General features: G+C 42.7%; 1 protein-coding gene across 1 annotated transcript in view; it reads right to left on the reverse strand.

The window, feature by feature from the left end:
- Positions 1-14,539, reverse strand: part of LOC138503906 (mucin-5B-like) — a 447,355-nt gene extending 432,816 nt beyond the window's left edge. The window contains exon 1 of the mRNA XM_069623991.1: positions 14,385-14,539. Within this exon, the coding sequence (XP_069480092.1) occupies positions 14,385-14,448 (64 nt within the window). The 5' untranslated portion in view covers positions 14,449-14,539. The remainder of the gene's footprint in view (positions 1-14,384) is intronic.
- Between the last annotated feature and the right edge of the window lie 9,454 nt (positions 14,540-23,993).

Consider the following 23,993-nt stretch of genomic DNA (forward strand, 5'->3'; position numbering starts at 1 on the left):
GATTGAGGAAGGAGCAAATGCAGAAGTCCAACCTAGAGAGAACCAGAGCTCTGAAGACATTGAGTTTCTGAGGGAGGGTAAGGAATGGGAGAATGCCTCTGAGGAGGTAAAACTGAAAGTGGGCCTTCTTGGCAAGGTCCGTGATGTAAGGGGAGAAGGAGAGAGAGCAATCAAAGATGACACAAAGATTTTTTGACTCATAAGATGGGGAGGGAAGGGGACCCAAGGAGGGTGGCCAGAGAGTGTGAGGTAAGCAGGGAACAGGGGTCCCAACAAGAAGGATCTCGGTCTTACTGGCATTAAGACAGAGATCATTAGCCATGCACCATGCCTGAATAACAGTAAAGCAGTCAGGAATGAGAGAGAAGGTAGGGGTGGGAAGCATGAAGGGGAGCTGAGTGTCATCAGCATAACACTGGAAATGAGGAGAGAAGGAGGAAATGAAGTGGGGCAGAGGGCTAAGATAGATGTTGAAGAGCCACAGCAATAGGACATATTCCTGAGGGACGCCACAGGTAGAGAGTGAGATGGAGGAGAGTGAAGGGCCCAGTTTCACCTGGGAGGGTCAATTAGAAAGAAAGGAGGTCAACCAATCCAGTGCAATGTCTGTGACACCAAGGGTATCATGGAGCCGCTTCATGAGGGTGGCATGATTGACGGTGTCAAAGGCAGAGGGAAAATCAAGGAGGATGAGAAAAGAAGGAGAGTTGGAGTTATGGTTTGAGAGCAGATCTGTTCCGGAAAGTTGTTTCCATGCCTCTCAATGCTCTGAACCCAGACTGGAGGTCATAGAGACAGCCACAAGATTCAGTGTGGTGGATCAGGTGGGAAGTGATCAACTTCTCCAAGAGTTTTCCCAGGAAGGAGATAGTGGAGATAGGATGGTAGTTAGCCGGGCAGGAGGGTTAAGTAGATGTTTTTTTTAGGAGAGGGTGCACAAGGGAGTGCTTGAGGGATAGTGGGAAGGAGCGAGTGGCAAAGGAATGGTAACACTATTAGGCCAAGGCAGCAGCGAAGGAGGAGATGTTGTCCTTTATAGTTCTTGGGGGGCAGTGGAGCATATGTTTGGAGGAGACTTTCATAGAGCAGACAGCTTTACAGACCTTGTTCGTTGAAATGGGCAAGAAGGAGGAGAATATGGGGCAGAGGGGGCCAAGACAGGCCTGAGAGCAGGTGGGGGTAAGGGGGTAAGGAGAGGGGTAGATGAGAGTGAGGACAGGATGACCTTGTTTTGGTTGTGAAATGGGAGGCCAGAGCAGTACAGAGGACCTTGGATGGAATAGGAGAGGTGGAAACTGCAGTAGAAGTGGCGGGTTCCTTACATATTTTGAATAATTCAGGTGTATTTTTGGTGGTCCCCGAGATGTGAGCTTGGATATGGGCCCTCTTCTTGGAGTGGAAGGAGAGACAGTATTGCCTTCGGAGCAGGCGACTGGTCAGTTTGTCAGTGGATGTGTTTGAAGCATGCCATTTCCGTTCAGCAATTCTGCGCTTGTGATTCAGGGAGGCTAGGTCAGAATCATACCAGCTGTTAAACTTGAGGGAAGGCTTCATATGGATACTCATGACAGGGGCAAAGGTCTCAAGGGTGTTGGAGAAGGAGAGGTGAAGTTTAGCAAGGGCTGTATCAGTGGGTGAGTCAATAGCAGGAGAGGGAGGGGGGATGAAAGTGGCAGCAAAAGCAGAAAATAACACTCGCTTCATCAGTCAAATGGCAGAGGAGACTGGCAGTGAATGCAAAGGCTTAGTCAGGGGGCCCAAAAGCTCCAGGTGAGAGGTAAGGAGGGCATGGTCAGACCAGGAGAGAGGTGTGGTGAGAGGTTTAGAGACGGGGATGTCTGCTGAGATGAGTGCATCCAGCGTGTGTCCGGCTGAGTGGGTCGGACCAGATGGAAGAATTGTGAGGGAAAGAGAGTCACAGAGGTCACAGATAAGTACAGAGGATGCATCAGAAGAATCAAGATGAATTTTAAAGTCTCTGAGGAAGAGAATCTTGGAGTTAGAGGTCAGGAGATGAAGAGGTGAGGTCGTGCCATTCAGAGACGGAGAGGGAGATGGGGCCAGGGAGCCCTACAGTTGGCGATAGTAAGCAAGAGGGTAGGAGAAATACAAAGCCTACAGACAAGGCATTCAGAGGAGGAATAGGATTGGATGAGTATGGCTTGTAGCAGCGGCCCATTCAGGGAAGATCAGGGGTACTCCACCTCCAGACAGGGTGGGTGTGGGCTTGGATATCTTGTGACCCACAGACAGAAGAGTGTCAAGAGTAGTGACAGAGATGGCATTGAACCACGTCTCATAAGTGCGAGAACGTCAAGGCCAAAGTCTTCAAGAAGGAGACAGATGTCAGAAGAGTGTTTGCTGGCAGAACGAGCATTGAGAGTAGCTAAGAGAAGCTGATTACCCACTTTAAAGGTTTTCAGAGAAGGGGTAGAGGGATGTGCTACACCCGTCGGTGGTGAAGGGGCAGGAGTGTGGCAAAAGGAGGAATAGCAGCAGAAGGAAGGAAGTTGATGAGAGACAGAAGACGCCTATCAAGAAGGAGGAGGTTGGACTGAGGGCCCTGTGCCTCAAGAGGGTGGGGCGTTTTGCAGTTAATCAAGGCAAGGGTCGCAGGGGGCCTGCATTACGAATAGGGAGAGAAAGGTGCAGGCAGGTAACCAGGAAAGATCATAGGACTATGACGGCTCAGAGGCAGGAGTGTGAGCAAAACACTACAGCCTCAGTGTAGGTTTCAAGGGAATGCTCAGCAGGCCAGGGGAAGAATGCGAAGTACCCAGCAGCTTACCTTCTTGCACAGCTTCAGACAGCAGCAGGAAGGAAAGGGAAGGGGATCAGATAGTGAGCGGTAGAGTAAGGCGCTGCACTGCAGCCATGGCTGGACAAGCCAGAAAGGGGTACAAAAGTGCCTTAGTCATGGGCCTTGAGCAGGGATCCGGTCTCACCTGCCGGCTCCCTGGATTGTCTTAAGGAAGAATGAGCAGCCAATCCGATATGCGTAGGGCGAGCTCCAGGGTACACACACGAGGCAATCCAATGCTGAAAATGGCAGCAGCCATTTCTATATGTTGCAAAGGCACCGGCATGCAACAGCAGCCCAAGTGGGCTCACCTGATGCGGGTGGTCATTGGCATCAATTGAATGTCCTCATGGACTGGAAGTGGTGGTAGAAGAGCAGCCAGACAAACGCCAGGCCTGCTCAGGAGAAAAGGAGGAGAGACAGGGTTGCACAAGGGCCTTAATCATGAGCCTTGAGCAGTGGGTCGCCTTCACCTGACGACTCCCTGGATTGGCTTAAGGAAGAATGAGCAGCCAATCCAAGATGCATAGGGGGGACTCTGGGGCACACACACAAGGCAATTGAATGCCAAAAATGGCGGTGTCCTTTTCCATATGGTAAAAAAGCACCGGAGTGCAAAAGCAGCCCAACTGGGCTTACCTGATGTGGGTGGTCATGGGAATCAGTTGAATGTCCTCATGATCTGGTTGTTGTAGTAGAGGAGCAGCTAGACAGCTCCAGGCCTGCTCAGAGAAAAGGAGGCCAGATAGGGGTGCACAAGGGCCTTAAGCGTGGGCCTTGAGCAGGGGGCTGGTTTTGCCTGCCGGCTCTCTGGATTGGCTTAAGGAAGAGCGAGCAGCCAATCCGAGATGTCTAGAGCAGGCTCCAGGGCACACACACAAGGCAATACAATGCTGAAAATGGCAGCAGCCATTTCTATATGGTGCAAAGGCACCGGAGCGCAACAGCAGCCCACTGGAGTAGAAGAGCAGCCAGGTGACCACAGGCCTGCTCAGGTGAAAATGAGATTCTGGGATTCTTTCAAATGTAAAGGGGCAGCATACAAGAATTACATCAAATTGGGACTCTTCCAAAGTTTAGTAGATGACAACAATGATGATAACCATGGGTAACCAGAAATCAATTTTGCTTCCTTCCATCTTATGGACTATAAACCATCTCTTGGCAGAACTCAGGAGGATATCTCAGGTGCAGTGGCCTTGGAAGCAAGACGATGCAGAGCAACACATGATCGATCCCCGGGTCTGCGCTTAGAAAGCTCTGGGTATTAAGCTTGTTATAAATGACCTATCATATCATAACCCTTGTCCATGTGTGAATCAATTCCAGAAAATCAATATTAATGGGTCTCTCTGAAAGAACTGTTCAACGACTTCAACATCTAGTTTTGTGTAAAGCCAAATCTCAGGACAGCAGATGAAAACAATGTTAAATTGCCTCTACTGGTTGCTGAATTTCATAAGCAAGAATTGAAAGGTACTCTTCCATATTCCAAAAATACCTTAAATACCCTTTCTTCAGGTTTGAATATTTAATTTTCTCAAAATAAAGTTAATTAATGTCCCTTTGTTGCACACGTTCACGCACCCACCGGGGCAATCTTTTAGAAACACCGAGAATGTAAAAAACGGAAACAAACTGAAATTATTTGTTTGCTTGGTAATTCTGTAATTTAAGTTCATTTGCATATTTTTTATCAGCAAAATTATTTAGTAAAGAACTGTTACTTGGTCAGAAACGTTCAAACAAAGTTTACTTTGCAGAGGTTTTTCAGGAAATCCCATAGGAGTATTGAATTTTAATTGTGCATTTTTTAAAAACAACACATTCGAATTTTACAAATGTTATGTTGCGTAAATGTGAAGATTTAATATTTATAAATGTCACAAGGTTTTTCCAACTTTTCATTTGCCTAAGTAAAAATGCATTTAATCTGCTTAATAGATCAATTGATTAATCAGTTAATAGTAGAACAGGAACTGTCTTTTTTGAGAAGCATACATATCCTATCTAACCATCCAATCATTTCCAAACACAAATGAACATATTATATTTCTGAGAACATCAAAATCTGCAACACAATGATTCTAAAGTATTTACTTATCAACTACCCCACCACTGCCTATAATGATAATGATGTGTTCTTTATACAGCGCCGTTATTCAAAGCACTTATTTACATACAATATCACCCAACCGAAATTGGTACTCATGTATCAACCTCGGAAGGATGAAAGGCTGAGTTGGCCTTGCCGGAATTTGAACCAGCAGATCACGCTCAGATAGCAGCAGCAAGCACTCAACCCGCTGAGCTATTTTATCAGCATATGATTGTTCAATAAGTTCTATTAAAATGTATGGTGAATTGGTATCTTGGAATCTGTGCAAGGGGGCATGCTAGCCATACGAATGATAGTTCAGAGATGAGCCATGGATTTATTGGATGTGTTGACTATTATCCTCTCCCAACCTGAAGTCCATCATTAAATAGAGTGAATAATTAGCCAATGGGCCTGACCACAGAACTCTCACCATTTCCTGCTAAGTGACAGAGATCCTTACACATGACTGAATGGGGAATGTGAAATAATACCCCCCACCCACCCACCCTGCAACCAACCCCCTGTCAGCTACCTTTATGAGAAATGTGTGGCATTTCATTGCTATAGGTATTTAAAGTCTTCCCCAAAATCAAAATATGGTCCTTCAAATAGAGGACAATGGCCAGTTATGCTTGATTTGCAATCTAATTAGAAACACAAAGGACATGGGGTGCATTGTCTGCTTTGATCAAAAACATTTGATCAGCCAATCAGTTGCACTTGCAGGAGAAAAATAAAGTGATACTTTATAGGAGTAATTTGTTTTTGCATACTGCATGCTAATGTTTGAATAGATGTGACATGCTCTTACCTTAGGCGAACTAGGTTTCATTGGGTATTTGCCATGGAGCAGTTCCGCCACGTTGAAATGCATATCATGCATGCCACGTCACTCTTGTACTTTTGATGTTTCAGATATGTGATGGGTTATTTATAACGGGCTTAGTACCCAGAGGTTTCTAAGCGCGGACCCGGGGATCGAACCTGTGGTACTCTGTGTCGTCTTGCTTCCAAGGCCATCACGTTGCCCCTGAGCTATCCTCCCGAGACAAAAGATAAACCGCAAAATGGACTTGTTTGGATGTGGGGCAGGGACCAGGTATTGCAAAAGCAATGCCATTAATAGGTCCTTGCTAGTAGTTACAAAAATAAAACAGATAGAGGGCATACGAAAGGTAAGGATCGGTCGTGGGATAAACCCATTACTAGAATTATCGTGTGCATGGTCAACTAAGCAATGGACTTGTGCTTGAGTGTTGGTTGCCAAAGATTAATTCCAGAAAAGGCAGCACTGAAAAGGTTTTGCTACCAGTTAAAGTGAATTGCATGTACCAACTATAAGGGGAACTTATGTGCAGAAAAAATGGCAGCTTAATTGTTTTAAATTAACTTGACCGCCCTCAGCACAAGGATTATTGTTCTTCATGTATGCATTTTGGCATGAACTATATCAGTAATGCCTGTTTTTCCTTAAGCCAAAAGAAGTGCACATGTTTTGACCTCTTTGTGGTTGTGGGTTGTGTGTAGCCGTCTTTTTTGTAATGCCAATTACTATAAACAATATAGCAAATAACTGTTTAAATAATAAAGAATAGTATGATCACAAAACAGTCATGTGCCGAAAATTCTGTGAAGAAACTGGAAAGGAGCAGCGGCCAGTGTAAAGGAGGAATTAAAAAACAATAGAAAGGCAGAGAAGGCTTGATCAAATGACAACTGTCCAGCAAAGGAGTAAGGAACAGTAAATATAGAAAAAATACTAAAACGTGAACAGCTGCTTAAAAGCAACACACACGCTCACCCCTGTAAAGTAATAGACAGATCAAGGCAAAGTTGAATATATGCAGATGACTCTGGGTATAACTGGCAGAATTGAGGAAAACATGCATAAATGCGGAAAAACGAGTATATTAAAAAAATGTTACTTCGCAATGTCTTTTTATAGTACGGAATGGTGTATTAAAAGTCTCAAGGACCCAAGGTATGAAAGCAAGGGATCCAGAACATAGAAACTTTTTTAGGGGCCTCTAGTACCTTCAAATATGTCCTTAGTCTTCTGTAGCAGATCAACTCTTTTCTTAATGCTTTTTTAATGCTTGATTCGTGATTGGACGCAGGCGAGCGGATCAACTGGATCCAAAAACAAGCAAATGCTTATATTACTGTCCACAGGCAGCTGGAAGAGCGTGGCGGTGTACAGAAGGTGGCAGTGGTTCCAATTGTCACGGCTCAACCACTCGCCCGTTTGCTTGAAATGAAGAAACAGGCGATTCCATCATGGTATTTCAATGCAGCAAATCGGCCTCAAACAAACAGGATCAGTGGACATTAGCTTCTACTTCACAGCTCCATTGAATTATGTGGGATATTCAATACAATGAATCATTGCTCGAAGCACAAATGAGAGTGAATTTGTAATTAATTGGATTCTGCCTTGCAGGAGTGCACGGGTGAGTAGGTTTGAAATGGCCCACGCAGCCCTCACATTTCTACAAACCAAAATCCAACGCAATCAAAAAGATAAAACAGGGACAGTCAAGTGATAAACCTCCTTTGCCTTTTGTGGTAACGTTGGCCAAGGGAAGGCTATGCTCTCAAGAGGGGTGTGAAGGGGAATCAATAGTGACCCAAACAGCACAGTATCACAGTCCAAGATAAAGGGAATCCCCAATGAAGGTTTGATAAATGTATATAGATACTTAAATCAAACACACCATCTGCATGTGAAACAAATAGAAAAACACTGTACAAAAACCCATCCCAAAGAAAGAACAGAGAAAATGCCCAAGACTGGAGAAAGTACCACTCTGAGTGTAGTTCTAGGGGTGGCCGGTAATCATAAGTTAGAAAAAGGATATTTTGGCTGAAAACTGGAATGATCTTGACCTAACCAGTCTCTTGGGTCCCATTGAACCGTGGGGGCAGTCACAGTACCTAGATTCAGTTCTTGGTGGGCTGACGGGTCCGACCCAGTGTTGAACGATGATACGAGCGGATCAAGCTCAGTTCAGGGACAATGGATCGTGGAAACCCAAGCAGTAAGCTTTCATTGAGCCTGGATGAATATGGGTGCTCTGCACAGTTGAAGACCCACTCTGAAGGATGCAATTCAGGCCAGTCCCAGGAACGCTTCTCAGTAGACCAGGCCGAGTCGAGCATTTTGACATTGGGAGAGGTCGATGAGTGACGCTCCTGCAGTTTAAGTTGGCGGGTGACGGTCATCGAAATGGTGATCTTGGGTAAGTCAGCGTGCAGTCGAAGAGGTGGCAGTTCAGTGGCTAGCTGTGTCAAACCACGGTTGTAACCCGAGGTCGGAAGGTGACGTGCTTGGCTAGGACACAATCCAGTGTCGAGCTGGTTGCAATGCAAGCACTAGGTCAGTTTGGTGGAGGGGTGCAAGAACCAGCGCCAGTGACTTCCCTCTTGTTCAAGGTGTGATGAACACAGAGGCACCGGCTCTGTGCAGTAGAACAGGGAGATTCGGCAAGTTTGAGCCTCCAGTCGCTGTGAGGCTTCCGCAGAAAACTTGAAGACAGGATGCATCCAGAGTCTGCACTCCCAGCTCAGGAGACCCATTTGGTCCTGGTCCAAAACAATGGTCACGTCTTGTCTGCCCTAGGAGTGGTTAGGAGACATATCTTCCTTCTTTCTATGGCAGCTCCTTCTTCACCTCAGGCTCAGGGCTTTGGAAAGTACAACTTTCCCAACAGAAGTCTATGAGATCATCCAGCACAAACCGTGGACTTCAAAAGATCAGAGAGAGAGAGAGATCTGGAACATGGAGAGAATCTGCTGAAGAGGCGAGATATGCCTTCTTTTAAAGGCACACACCGCCGGGTGATTGGTCTAAAGCTAGCCTGCCTTAGTGGACAGATCCCTGCTCCTGACCCGAGTGGACTTTGCCTTCTTGATGTCACAACCAAAATGATTTGGCGCAGAGGAAGTAGAGGGGAAGGAAAGGGAAAGAGAGACAGTGAGAAACAAGGTGGTTGAAGGATTATTCCAGCGACCAGAGTCATCCAGCCTATCCTAATCCTGCCTGCTTCCCTCCGTACTGATAGCAAAGACATTTAGACTGGCATCACCCTGGTGTGAGGCTACTCCTTTTGAATGGGTGTGCTCCTTTGAGACCTGGTCCCAACACAGCTGCCTGCTGTGCAGCTGTCTCAGGGGAAGAATGTCAGTGGCCCTTGAAGAAGGGTTTAAAGAGGGGTCTCCCCCTTCTGGGTTCTGGTCCACCCAGTTGACAGCATCTACCCGTCTGGCCCAAATACATATCTCCTTCATAGCAGAGCTGACTCACAAGGGCTGACAGATGTGCAATAGCGGATTGGGATGTGGCGGCAAGATCACAAGTAGTGCATGCATTATGCCTTAAGTCAGGCATAGATGTATCTTTAGAGTTTACCCTGCCACCATCAGGTGATCATGATAGTTGTGGGACAGGGCTGCATATCTTAAATGCAGCCCCTGCGCTGCAGAGATTTTGACTGTCGCTGCAGCCGTTGGGTGGGCATCTTGTGATCTCTGAACTGGCTCTGCGCCATGAGCAGAGCAGGCGTTGAACATCAGACTACATTTTGGAGATGGAATTGCCAGCATAATTTTATCTATCAATAGAAATTCAAAAAGCCACAGCTTTTCACTTTGGACTTGCACTTTGGCTTTTGCCAGATGGCAACTCCTCACAGAAGTATAACAGTATCAACAGCTCGATGATAGTTCGACTTCGACTTGATCTGCGTGAAGTGGCTCGAATCAGGAAATGCTTAATTGTTCAAACCGGAATTTCCAAAGGCATAACCTTTGGGCTTGCAGCAGGCCGCTGAACATTTCAATAGGGCCCCTGGAGACAATAATGCCATGTCCTGATCTTCCCAGTCAAGCAAAGTACTTCAGATGTGTTTGTGGACTCTCTGCCACAGTCCTGTCAGGGCCCCCCTGGGTACTTGCAGTATTCAGAAGCAGGCACTCTTCATGCAGAGGTGGATAAGGGGAGTCCTGTCAGCCATCCGGAATGTCTTGCCTTCACTCTATGCAAACAGCTGTGAGCAGCTTAGCTCCAGCAAGGTCCTATTTTGAGTCTTTTCCTGTTCCAAAGATGATTAAAAACATATGCCAAAGAAGGCTTCACAGAATGAGGGCGGCGTCCCCATATGGTCAGTGCGCTTTTTCAAACATTCTGTCAAAGGGGAATGCATCTTACTGATTTCCCCTCATGTGCAGTGTCATACCCGGAGTTCGTGATTTACAGGACGTTAGTGGTTGTAAATAAGGGAATGAAGTCACCTTCCTCTGGATTTCTGGAGTCTTTCCAGTCACCCTTGTATGTCTCAAATCAAATAATCTGCATATTAATGATCTTCTTTCACTGATTTCTCTGTTTTCCTGCAGCCTTTCTTGAAGTGCTTGATCCCAGCCCCATGGTCTAAGTTAGTCAGCCTCTCATCCAAGGAAAAGTGTCAGAATTCACACTAGGAGCACAATAGGTTTCCTGAGTGCAGCTGAGCCTATGTGTGTAGGAACAGCTTCAAAACGTATCTCAACAGTGGAAAGTCAGAGTGGAGGTATAAAGCATGACAGCAGCCGGGGTTTTGGCTGTTTCATGTAATCCCCCATGAATCCCAATATGCCTCTTTTAGTACGACATCATTTACATCTAGTGGGATCATCCTTATGATTCCCTGAGTGAAATAAGTTAATGGTGGGAAGTGGGAGATAAAATATTTAAATACAAAATGGCCTCCTAGAAATGACTTGGGATCATCTTCCTGAATGCCTAGCGGGAGACCCTGCTCTCCGTTTTGCACCAGGGGATTTGCTATAAACCTAAGACTCTTCCATTCCTATTAGTACAATGCTGCCCTTGTATATCAGTGTGTAAGAAACGACTGTAAGGCCCCTGGCTTTATTCTTCAAAACATCAAAGTTCCAATGGTTGAGCGCTGGTGGATCCTCTTCTTTGAATTTCGCAGGTAGAGTTCCTTCGATTTGTCCTGTCAACGGCACAAATGGAGGCTTCCCAAGTTAATCACATGGAGGGTCCTGACCTGATGGAGCTGAGAAGAAAACAATGGCTAAATAACCAAAATGACCATAATGTTTGTTCTAAAGTTATATGGTATAAAGCACCACGTCTTGGTCATAGAATTGTATCTGTAAAGGCCCTTTTTTAGAATTGTGTGCTTGACGTTATAAACTACAAACCAATGTTTGCGAAGATATTGCGGGGGCCACATTAAGTCGCGGATAAACAAGGTAACTGTGGCCTGTGGCTTTTAAATTGGCCTGTATGATTATGCTTCACTAATTGAGCTCATTCATCAACCAAATGACATGTTATTTATCTTGGTGAGGTATAAGGGGAACTCGCTTTCCAGTATAAGTAAATGGCAAATACAAACCCATCACTCTTGATTAGACACGCAGGAGAAAGATGAAAAGTGTTGGCCCTTAGTTATTAGAAAATCATGTTCTGCCTGGTGTACACGTGGCCAGAATCTTACCTGATGCCAGGACATTGGTTTGGGTTCAATACATGGCTGACATATGGCATCTCTTGTAGGGATCACATTTTTGGGTCAGTGTAATCATTTGTAGAACAGGTAACCACTATTCATGCCGAATATCATACTTGTCCAAGTCATAATTCGATCAACTGAATGCCACTCCTTTTCTCTAAGTGATGTTTCATCAATCCTTCCAATCAGGAGGCAGCCTGGCAGGCTGATCAGGAGGAATAAAGGGCACCTTTTGGCTTCTGCCCCAGGCACTCTCATTCTGTCAGCTCCCAAGACAAGAATGTGTTCACTAAAGTTGTGGAAAGAACAGCCACGTTTGCAGGACCAATGGGTATGCAGTAGTTTGAGTTAAGCTTTAAGGAACCCTCAAAAGAATGACAATGTGATACACATGTCCCTTTCCTCTCTCTTTTGTTTGCAGAGCCTCTGTGTGTCCTAAATGATTTCTTGAAATCACTTCTCATGGCCAACACAAGGATGCATGCATTGTCTCCAATTAATCTTCTTAGGGGGTTCTGAACGGTTCCCAATACTGTGGGTCTTCACAATGAACGCCACAAGCTGGTCCCATAGATGTTTGCCTCAGAGCTAAATGATTTTCAGAAACAGAATCTGCTTCTAAACTTTTACCAGGGACTGACCATTGCAGGGATGCTTTAATGAATGCATCATATGAATAGTCTGACCAGCATTCTCCTGCGAATGTGTGGATCCTTCTAACGGAAAGTAAAGGAATGTAATGGTGGCATACCTTGAAAACGCTCCTTACCGCCATGCCACCATAAAATAGGAAGCAAAAATGAGGGCCACTTGGAGCAAGATATCAAACAGTAATTTATACTCAAAGTGGTCAAGGACTAAATGAGTCTGTGGACCACAGAGTACTCTCCGTACAAGCGCAATTGAACCCATGCAATAACTCTACCATTATGCACACACCACCCAAAAGTGGAGAGTCTGAAGACTGAACAGGCTTGGAGATTTTAACATAATTCCTACATGTGGTCCCGCCACCGAGAGGTACCATATTGAGTTGGTGTGGGCACTATGCCAACCAAGCCCACATGATACAGATATGGTCCAATCCCAGGTAAGCTGATTTAGGATATGCGCGGAGGCTGATATCGCCTTTCTGATGTCGCCTGTCTTCATACGCTCTTAAGTGCGTTGACTCTAGAAGTCTAGAACCAAAAGAGGCCAATCACTATAAATGGGCCTTGCCACGACTCTCATCTGTCCTTTTGCACACCTGCATTTTCTAGGTCTAGAAATCTGGATGAGGTCCCACCACAGAAGCGTATAATCAAATAGCCATGGTGACTGGACACGCCATGTTTACGTTGTTGGTGTATCTCTCTGCCTAGAGATGGTCCACAATAAATAAACATAAACACACTATGAGAGAGGAACCTACCATTTATTTGGAACCCTGAGAGTCTAGGCATCTGTCCCTACAAAGATGCAAACTCCCCTTTGTGCAAGTGTGCTGTCCCTAGTAAACACTGGTCGCCTATCTAGCTGAAACGATAGAGGGATAACTGTCCCTATCGGCACTCTCTGGTTATCGAATGTCAGCCATTTTGTGCCAAATTAATCTAAAAATGATGGTTTTTAACTGGCCATGCTTAATTTTATTCTTGATTGTTTCTCCATCCTATATGTAAAAACCTAAAAACACTCTACTAACTACAGGCGCAGGAAAGGAGCTGTTGTAATATTCGTAATTTCCCTTCTGCCCGTTCTCTTGTTATGCATATGTGTGATTTTAAATTAATGATTTTGGCAAAGGAAACAAGTGGAACTAATTTGCACTCGGAATAATAGTATATTAGTAGTTTATCCAGGTGTGCATTTCATCCACTCATATCGACCTCGTAGATTGGCAATTGTGAGCCATCTCTCTGCTGGCATTCCATAGCCAGAGAGCACAGTCTTCCCTCTATCGTTTCACTTAGATAGACGCCCTACCACCGATGATGGCTAGGGACCGCACATTCGCACAAACGGTGAGTTAGAATCTGTGCAGGTTCAGCTATCAAGGGTCACAGTCTTGTTAGGATAATTTACTGGGCCCCAGAGAGGAAATACGAGTACTCCCAACAGGCCCATTGGCTTGTTTTTGCCACAATAATTAAGACTGAATCTGTTACGTCACTCACGTCTTCATCACACACCTCTCTTATCTGCCTGGCATTTCAGGTTCACTGCGCAGAGGCAATGATTTGTGTGCTTGGGAATGTAGGGTTGCACAAATCACATGACTTTCTGGCCGGCGTGGAATGAAGGTCAGGCACGGACCAATATGGACTTTCTGCCCCATCATGTACAATCCAGAAAGCCAGGTTCCTCCCTTGCTGCGAAGAATTTAACAGGCATTGGCGTCTATGTGTGTACTCTATTCTGCCAAGACTGTAGAATGCAGCCGTACTGATTTCACTACAGATTTACATTTGGAAAAGTGGCATCACTTTGCATGGCATGGCCTCGGATGCTGCTGTAGCCGCATGTGCTTTACCAGCGAAGATGTGCACTGCGCCTGTCACCATCTCCACCCCACTTGCCACCATCGGCATCGCACCTATTGCCATCTGCGCTGCAACCATCTTGCCTGGAAACCCAAGAGATGGTGTTGCAAAAAAACTGCACAGGTGCAGTTAGCGGTAGGTCAAACAATATCCTAGTGGTGCAAAAAACCTATTGTTTCAATGTATGTTTACATCCAAGGTAAAGGACTACCTTTAAGTGCAAACTTAACAAATACATTGAACGAATATGTGTTTGCACAATGCCAACATTTGCCCTAGTGTTAACTGTACTTACTCCGGTGCAAGGTTTCACTACCTCTTTTTAAGATGCTTTCACTGGTTTCAGAAAGGTGCCGAAAAAGATGTGTCTGGCAACGCGTCGCAGCAGCGGGGGAATGGGTTTGAGGGAGCCAGGGGGATTGGGGGGCGTCACTTACCAATAGCCCGCTGACATTCGCAGCAACTTAATCCCCAAAGCAGGATCCAGAAAGCCTCCCTCATCTTGCTTGATTGGAGCTGGCGGCACGCAGGGAGTCGCCCTGTCGCAGTAATGTGTCGTTTTAAGCCCTGGCTCTCGCTGTTACATTATTCTTATACTCCCACTTCTTGACCTTGGCCTGTGCGTGACGGGGGCTGGAGAGGCGGCGCTTAGGAGGCGATTCGTTTACGTGGAGCGACCGCAATGTGCGGCATAGTTCAGTTTTCTGCAAAATGTCCCCAAGGCTGGGATGAACCAGGTGCGTGATTCTAGTCAGCAGAGAGAGAAGGTGCGTACTCGAGAATGCTCGCTGAACCGGAATTTCCCCAGTCACCAGCCAGCCTACAGACCCCTAAAGTACACTGCGCGAAGCAGCATATGGGAAGAATTCGGACGGCCACCCCACCTGACGGCACCTTGAACAGCGCACTGCAGGGTGTGCCCTGATTGGTGCATGACCTTCTCCAATTTCACACCCTAAGGGGCCACTGAATGAACAGCAAAGGGTCAATGCAAAAACTGCACTTCATGGTCAACAATCCTAAAATATATTACAGACATGCCTGCCTAGGTTGCATGTGTTGCTTCAAATATCACAGAGAACTTTTTTTTATCATTTAAACATGTTTGTAGGTCAATCTATTAAAAATAATCGCATTTCTGTCTCCAGCTCTCAATGGTCTTGTGCGACTGACCTTGACCCATTCGGTGGTGGGCAAGATTGTATTGGTGACCATAACTCTGTAGCCTCTTCACATCGTGCTTCGCCCCACAGCAGTGAACAATGAAATCACTGCCTGGGTCAGAGTGCCAAGGCCATACAGCAGACGAGGGAAGCCCAGATGTTTTTCTTCAAAACGACTGCATTCTGGTATATGCAGTTTGCTACTTTCATCTTGCAAGTACAGAGCTTAAAGCCCAGAACGGTTTTCCTAAACAAAAAAACAGAACATATCTAGAAAAATGTTTCGACATACTATAAAAAAAATAGAAAGTTGCATTGTTTTCCCCTCAAATTACAATTGACTTTAATTTATTTATTTAGTGTGCGTTTGTAAGGCGCTTATACATCAAGACCATTGTGTTTCAAAGCCTTTGACTTGGCAGAGTACTAAATATTAGGAAATCTCAAGCAAATTAGCTTTTCTTCCAACTATCTATTCTTTGTGCTATACAGTGTCATATACTTTTCCAGACCTCTATGCAGACAGTAAATCAGGACTACGAGTCCCAGAATGCAAAGTTAAAACCAGGGATCACCTAGCATCACCTGAAAAGAATGGATAACGGTGGCATGCATGTATTATCATACTAATGTCAAAATCAATGACTCCCAAGGCTCGGTTGCCTATGTGTAGGGCGATCCTGTATCACCTGCACATGGAAGAGGGGGACTTTCATGGAGCCTGATGGTATTCATTTCTAAGGGCAATCATAGCCCTCATGACACCAAAGTAAATCAAAAGACGTTCACCCAGGCATAGGTTTTCCTTGCACTCTTCTATATTTAGCCCTGTATAAATATTAGAAAAATCAAAACTACGAACAACTGAATGAGAAATAAAAAACAGTATTAGATGAACCTCTCACATCGTAATAGCTTTGTTATATACTAATAGGAATTAGGCTCCACATTATAAAAAAAACAATAGTTTTACAGATCCATGCAAAAGGAGGAGGGTCATTACTATCCCTTGAATTAATGTATCTCAAAATCTGAGGCAAAAGTGGGACATCTACTGAGTGATATATGTCCTCACTTCAATTTTGCAGCTTCGGGTCTTTTTATTTATATGGGTACATTGATTGTATTGCTGTATACACTTAGATGACTAAATCCATCTCATGCAGGTCAGAACATGTATAGACCAAGCACAAACAAATACCTTCACAATCGTACACACACTATTGTAGCTCATCTATCACATTGGCCTTCATGGAAAAAGGCAATAGGATAACGTGAGATCCACATACAATAAACAAAAGCAGTGTGGCAGTAAGAGAGAGTTTGCGGTACATTAACAAAATTACATCTAACTGATGCAATTTAAGATTTGTAGACAAACCGACCCATTCACAACAGGGACGTCATTTCACCAAAATGCCCGGGGTAGCGGAAGTGACATCATACGACACTTGACTTCTGATTACATCACAGAGTTAGTTAACCCCACCCCCAATTGACATCACGGGAAGCAATGGAACCAACCTTTCACCCCGTCATAAAACTGAAGTGGCATTCCATAGCATTATTTCTAAGTACACTATGAAAAATATGGTTACGATATCACTGTAATGTGATATACATTTCATACAAGAACGAATTGTTAATACCAATGCGTGTAGGCCCATATTAACAAATGACGGTGTTAATAAAAAAATAAATGTAAGCGGACGTCCAAGGCCAAATTATAATGATGTGCGATTTTATAGTACTTACGCCGAAGGGCTTAATATAGAACATAAATACATACAATATCACCCAATCTAAGTTGGTAGTCATTTATCAACCTTAGAAGGATGAAAAGCAGAGTTGACCTTCCTGGGATTCAAACCTGCATATTACACACACATCGCAGCAGCGAATGCTCAACCCACTGAGCTATTTTACCGGCTATAGCTATTTTACCATCTATAGTAAAATTAGCAATTACATGAATTAATGTTCTCAAAGTCAGAAAGCAAATGAGACTCTGTAGTGGATACCATTAAACTGGTAACTGAGATTTAACAGCAAGGCAGTTCATATGCAAGTCTGGTGCAAAGTTGGTCACATTTCCAGCCTCCGTGTATCTACTTTTCGGGCTTCAGAGGCTGGCAAATCATACTATTGGGAGGGTTCATAACTGTGTATTAAAGAATTTAGAGTAGTGCTGGGAAAGCAGCACTTTCACACAGCATCCTATACTCTGGGAACACGTTACTTCATACATGCAAACGAACATCCTGAAAAGCATGCCAGGGAGATAGGAAAGATAGACACATCACAACAAACAGAGCATTAATTGTGACACAATTAAATTAAGGGCCACTTTATGTGCTATTGTCAAACATTTCTACACTGTACACGGCTATGTAAAACAAACATTGAGACTTCCTGACCTTTATTAACGGACTGCAATTCTTTGACTGTCATTTATGAAAAAAAAGGTTATGTGAAGTTATTAAATTTGCACATCGATCAATTTTGGGCTTTATTATATGCAGGAGAACATTCAGTTATGAATTTTACCATTTATTTCATTTGGCAAGAAATTCTTAAAAAATGTATATAAGATTATTTTTAATTTTGAATATATCTATGTTTTATTATGTGAAAAATATGATTATTGTATATTAATGTATTATTGCTGATTGACTTTTTGTTACAAGGTTATATTTAACCAATTAAACACTGACAAATAAGCAAATACTAAAATAAGAGAACTATATTTCACCTCTAGATCCAGCTGGTTTTATTCTTCCACCACCATTCTTCCTCCACCAATGGCAACATTTCAGATCTGTGCCATTTTAGCAACCCACAAAAAATCTCTCCTAAACAAAAATAAAGAAATCAAGGTTTCTCAACTAAAACATCAAATGTTTGCCCAGCAAGAAAATCATGGCTTCCCCAAAAACCTCCTTAAAAAGCAGGAAAAAAAAATGGTTTCCCTGACACAAGTAACGTTTTCAATTTCAAATCACAACACAAAAGAAAAGGATTCCTTAAATAAAAGGGTTTCCCAAATAAACTGCATAAGTGACTGGCTCCCAAAGTAAAATAACAATGTTTCCCAGAAAAAGAAAAAAGGCATTCAAATCCCAAATAACACACACAGTCAGTCCTTCATGAAAATAAGAAAACTGCCTAACCGTCTCTCTTTCTTTAACTCCTGCTGTGGATCATCCTTGCCTCGTTCACCTTCTTGCAGCCAAATTCAGCCCACAATGGAAACATTAAGTAACTGGTTCGGGATATAGTTTTCTAAACTCAATGTTTGCCTAAGACTCACCGATCTCATTAAAACTCATGTGAGAAGTTGTGGCGTCACAATTATTCTGTGCTCTCCTGCGCATTCACCTGAATCTGGCGTTTTAGACTGCAGGGATTTGCACAGTGGTTTAGGGTGATGACCCAGGATCCGTTTTCCCTTTCCATGGTGGCCATCGGGAGCAGACACGCTGGGAACACAGCGGTCCGTTCCCGAAAGATGACAGAGAAGAAGGTAAGTGGGGTTGGGAGGGCGGAAGGGAGGGAGAAAAAAAAAAGAAAAAAAAATGTATCTGGTCCCGATGGGCTGGCCCCGCTTCAAGCCTCCTCATTGGCTGAGGGGCTGCCATGCCCCCCGCTGGGGACAAAGGCATGGAATCCCAGCAGATGGATTCCCGGCTGGGTAATGCCTCGGAAAGGGCCAATCAGAATGGCCCTTTCATTCTGATTGCGCCCTCGCCAGGTACTAATGTTATTTACTTTACTGTAATAGGTGCTACACATAATCTGGTGTGCTTTAGAACAAATTATAGAAACATGTAAATACAGTTATTTGTGTTCTACTAAATGGTCCCATAATACAATTAATCAGAATAAAAAATATATATATATTTAAATTTACCTGCAAATTATGGATGATCGTATTAGTATTCCAAGATAGAATGAATATCATTTTAGGAAAATGGGTTAGAGGCAAGTTTTGAGAAAATGGCAGACAAAACATGCTAATTTTAGCCACAGACTCCCAACAAGTGTAATTTTGAACATGTTTAAATGAATACACTTTGATGATGTCACAAGCTATGTTGCATTGTGCAACTCAACATGAATGTACAACTTTCCACCATGTTAATTTGCTTCAAGAAAAAATACCACTCCACTTCAGAAATGATTGAAAAATATGTTCATAGAAAGAAAAACATTTTTTTCTAAAGATTTGCAAATCTTACAAAATCATGTCATTAGACATAATTCAAAATAATGTTAAAAAAACAATAATCCATACCATAAAATGGACAATATAAAGAGGATAATAAAAACAATGATAAATAGAATTGTACATTTAAAGCAACCATGAATAATACAGTTAAATAACACAACAATGAGAGAATACACAACATTGCCAAAAATCAGCACATGTAGACTGTAGAAAATAGAATTATAAAGTCTAAAGACAACATTATGGATTATATAAATTAAATTGTTACCTTTTTAGATGTACCCATAACATGAAATTAATATTCAAACATTTAAACGTACAATATTACATCATTCCTATGATCCAGACACCTTCTAAAAACATATTTATAGATGTGTTAATATAAAACCAATGGCTTTTCTTTTAGAAAATAATAGACAACACTCAGTAAAACTGTGATATTGCATCAAACATGATAGAGATCAGAAAGTAATTAAATCTTGAATTAACATAGCAACTAATATTGTCATGTATTCCGTTTGGAATTAGAGTTTGTGAATGATAGATCTGCTATGTTTCCTGGATTCTATGACTAGTTGATCTGTCCCTCCATGTAGAATGAATAAAGATCTTCTGTGTAGCAAAAACTCTTAATTGAGAAATGTTATGTTATTTTTGTTAATAATGCTAACAATGCCAGATTCAAGTTTTTCAATCAAATATCAGATTTCTTTTCTATGATGAACTCATTCAGTTTGTGAGATATTTGGACATCATATAAAGATCCACAATAACTTGTATTAACATATACTACAAATTCACTTTGGCAAATGACAAATTGTTCAATAGGCAATAACTGACCTGACAAAGGATGTGAAGATTTCTGACATTTAATCATTTTGTCGAAGCAAGAACAATGCAAACATGGAAATATGCTGCTTTTCCATTATGTAAATATGTTTCCAAATATTGAGGAGTAAAATAGCCTGTCTTAACCAAATGAGTGCAAATGTTAGCTTGACAATGATTCCAGAGAAACCTGAAACTGTGCATTAACTGAAAGACATTTTCAATGGCAAGCATGCAGAGAATCTGACTATTAGACACTTGGACATTCCTCTTGGATTATACATGTGCACCTACATAATTTGCTCATAGATGCATAATGCTATTATGATGGAACTTGTCACTTTTGTGTTTACCCATATTCTGAACGCATTCTTCATATCCCTCCCGGTAAATTTAATAAAAGGGTTCAACTGATATTTGAGTCTCAAGTGCTCTTTGTTTCCCCCTATGACAAGTGCTTGACATTAAAGTTACTTTTGAAAAAGGTCCCAGGTTACAAGTTGCAAGTGCCACAATGAGGAAATCTAAAGGAACACATATGGGAGAGGTGATGTTGTGTTAGTAGAAGGTTCAATATGATTTCATTTTTTCATTTGGAAATTGTCAATAACAGTGGGCAGATCTGTGATGGAAAAGGAGAAGGGGAAGAAAATGAAGAGATGATTGTAGAAGTCTAAGGTGGAGATTAATTTGCCAAGCATGGAGGCATGAAATGAAAAGAGGAGCAGTAAAAGGACAGACTATTGGGGGACAACAAAATAGAAGGGCTTGGCAAAAGAGGTTCTGTTTTCCCAGGAGATGTGGAAGTTGTGTGCAACACGTTAGCTCCACGTATCTCCCATTTCATTGCACTTGTGGCAATTCATTTACTGTCCTGCCATTGACCAACACTAAAATTAATACTCTTCATAACCATGTTAAGTTCACTTTGACTGCTGAGAGATTCACTTTTCAATTTTTAGATGTACAAGTGATTGTACACAATTCCCAGCTAGAGACCATAGTATTTTCTAAACCACCTGACAGAAATCATTTCTTACATACCTCGAGCTTTCATCCTCCACAAATGTTACATAGCGTACCATACTGTCAATATTTAAGACTTAAGCGAATTGTATCATCACCTGAAAACATTGAGCTGGAAAATAGGAAAATAAGCAATGTATGTATATTAAGAGGTCATCTAAAATCATGACATTTCAATATCTAAAAGAAGGCTCTCATATTTGAAAGAACGTATTTTTTACAATCTAAATCCGCAAAGAATCTGAATAAGACTGTACATGTTATCACATTTTCACATCACAGTATTGCCATGTGGCAGATCATTAGAAGTAATTGGTACGTTTTGCATTATGATAGATTGTCGGTGCAACTTTTCCCAAATCCACAAATGTTTGATTATTTCAATAATACATCACTAAGTAAGTGGCTAATTAAAGCAGATTATCGGAAGAGTGAATCTTGTGAGGTTAAACGAAAAGGTACGTGTGCCTGTTGGAACTGCCAGCACTGTAATACCATCATTAAAGGACACTCTGTGATTCATCCTTACCGTGGTAGATCAATTGTCTTCACCAATTAGTATATATGTGAATCATCTAATGTAATTTGTGTCATCCAGTGCACGTGCAGCATTTTCTACAAGGAAGTGGCTATCCTCAAAGCATAAACGCATTGGACAGAACATAATCCTAATGTTAGATTGAAAAACATGAAATTACCAGTGGCTTTTGCTAATTTCACCAGACAGCGGCACAACACAGATTTGTGATCTTTGAAGTTGGCTAAGTACCATAGAGGTGGTAATCTTACTCATTACTTGACGACCTGGGCCGCCTTGTGGATCAGGGGAGTGTTGGCGCAGTTGTTTTATTAGACCTGTCGGCTGCGCTCGACACAGTTGACCATCCTACCCTGATTGCCAGGCTGTCTACCGCGATGCTGTGTGGTAAAGTGCTTGACTGGTTCATCTCCTTTCTTGCTGATTATTCTCAATCGGTCTCTCTTCCAACCGTTCACTCTGATTCGTTTCCACTTTCCTGCGGTGTTCTGCAGGGATCTGTCCTGTCCCCTATTTTGTTTAATCTTTATATCAGGCATCTTCTGTCTCTCATCCGGTCCCACAATCTTCTGCTATTTTTCCTCCACCGACGATACGCAAATTTGGTCCGGCGTGATTTAAATCAGCCTGATATGGCCAGTCGTTTTAGGAAGTGTCTTCAGGATGTAGGGGAATCAATGATGTCCAATTGTTTGAAATTAAACAGCAGTAAAACCGAGGTGTTGGTGGTTGATACTACTTCTCCTCTTCTTTTCTGGACCAGTGACTGCTGGCCTGCTTCCTTTGGTCCTCTTCCGGTACCTGTTCTATCGTTGAGGAATTTGGGAGTCATTATTTCCTCTTCCCTTGCCATGGATTGTCAGATTGCGGCGGTATGTTAAAGCGGTCATTTTAAACTCTGCATACTTAGGAAAGTTCTCCCATGTATGCCTGAAAAACATCAAGCCCCTGTGGTAGCCGCACTTGTTATGAGTGGCTTAGATTATTGCAACTCGCTGTACCTGGCCCAGCCACATTATCTGATCAATCGGCTTCAGCTGTTTCAGAATGCTGCTGCCAGAGCTATTCTACAGCCCCCTTTTGGCACTCACATAACTCCACAATTAAGGCAGCTCCTCTGGCTCCCCGTGGAAAAGCGGGTTCTGTTTAAGTCCTTGTGTATGGTGCACCGTGCCTTTAATGGTCTGGGGCCTGAATACATCCAGGAGGAACTTCCCCACTACACTCCAACTCAGTGTCTCAGATCCCAGTCCACATTCCTTGTTGTGGTTCCCCGTTTCAGATTGACGCATACTGATGGACGTGCTTGTTCGATTTCCGCCGCTAAGGCATGGAACACCCCTTCTCGCGCGCTGCGTAAGACTGTTGACCACCTTACTTTTCAACGTCTGCTGAAAACATTTGTGTTTTAATTCTGGTGTTAAGCTATTCTGCTCACGTGTTAGTGCCATGGTGCTTCAGGCGTTTGTGCGCTCTATAAATTTGCATAACATAACTTACCATACTGTTGGTACAAAAAAAAATCAATATGGATATATTAATTTATTTATTTAATACACATATGGCAGCATGCCTTGTGTATACAACATGACATATAATTACATGGATAAAAACATACATCATTAGTGCTTATCAGCAACAATTCCTAAAAAAACACATATTCGTTTCATGTGATCTTTACAGTCAGCTGCACAGTTCATCAATAAATACCAAAGCAAATTTACACTCCTAAATAAATTGAATAAATACCTCTGTTAAAAACACATTAGATCAGTATCTGCATAATTTCAACACATTTCCAGTAAAACTTTACATTGTAATAAATCAAATTAATATCACAGCCATTAAGAAAAGCCAGCCACACCATAGTAAGGTCAGCCATGTTAATACTGTTATTATATGCCTTAAGATATTTCCAACGTAAGGCCAGCAAACTTTCACATTCAAGTAGTAGATGTTCCAAGCGTTCAACAATGTCATGCCCACACAACCGACAATAGCGTATATTACACAGTATCCCCCACAGAGCACCCTGAGTCAATAAGGCAATGCTTATATTGAATTTGAGCCTAACGTATTGCTTCGCAATTGCGCTATTAAAAAGGCTTTTATGTAAGAAGGCATGGTATCTCTTTTTTCTATATAAGCACAGAATGAGGTATAATTATTACCGGAAAACAGATTGAATAGGTACTGTTCTCTACTATGTTCAATGCGATTTTCCTTGAGACAGTTCTTTTTAATGTAGACTGCACCATCCAGT

This window comes from Ambystoma mexicanum, chromosome 11, assembly GCF_040938575.1.
Source record: "Ambystoma mexicanum isolate Mex_15411 chromosome 11, UKY_AmexF1_1, whole genome shotgun sequence".
In the NCBI taxonomy this organism is placed as follows: Eukaryota; Metazoa; Chordata; class Amphibia; order Caudata; family Ambystomatidae; genus Ambystoma; species Ambystoma mexicanum.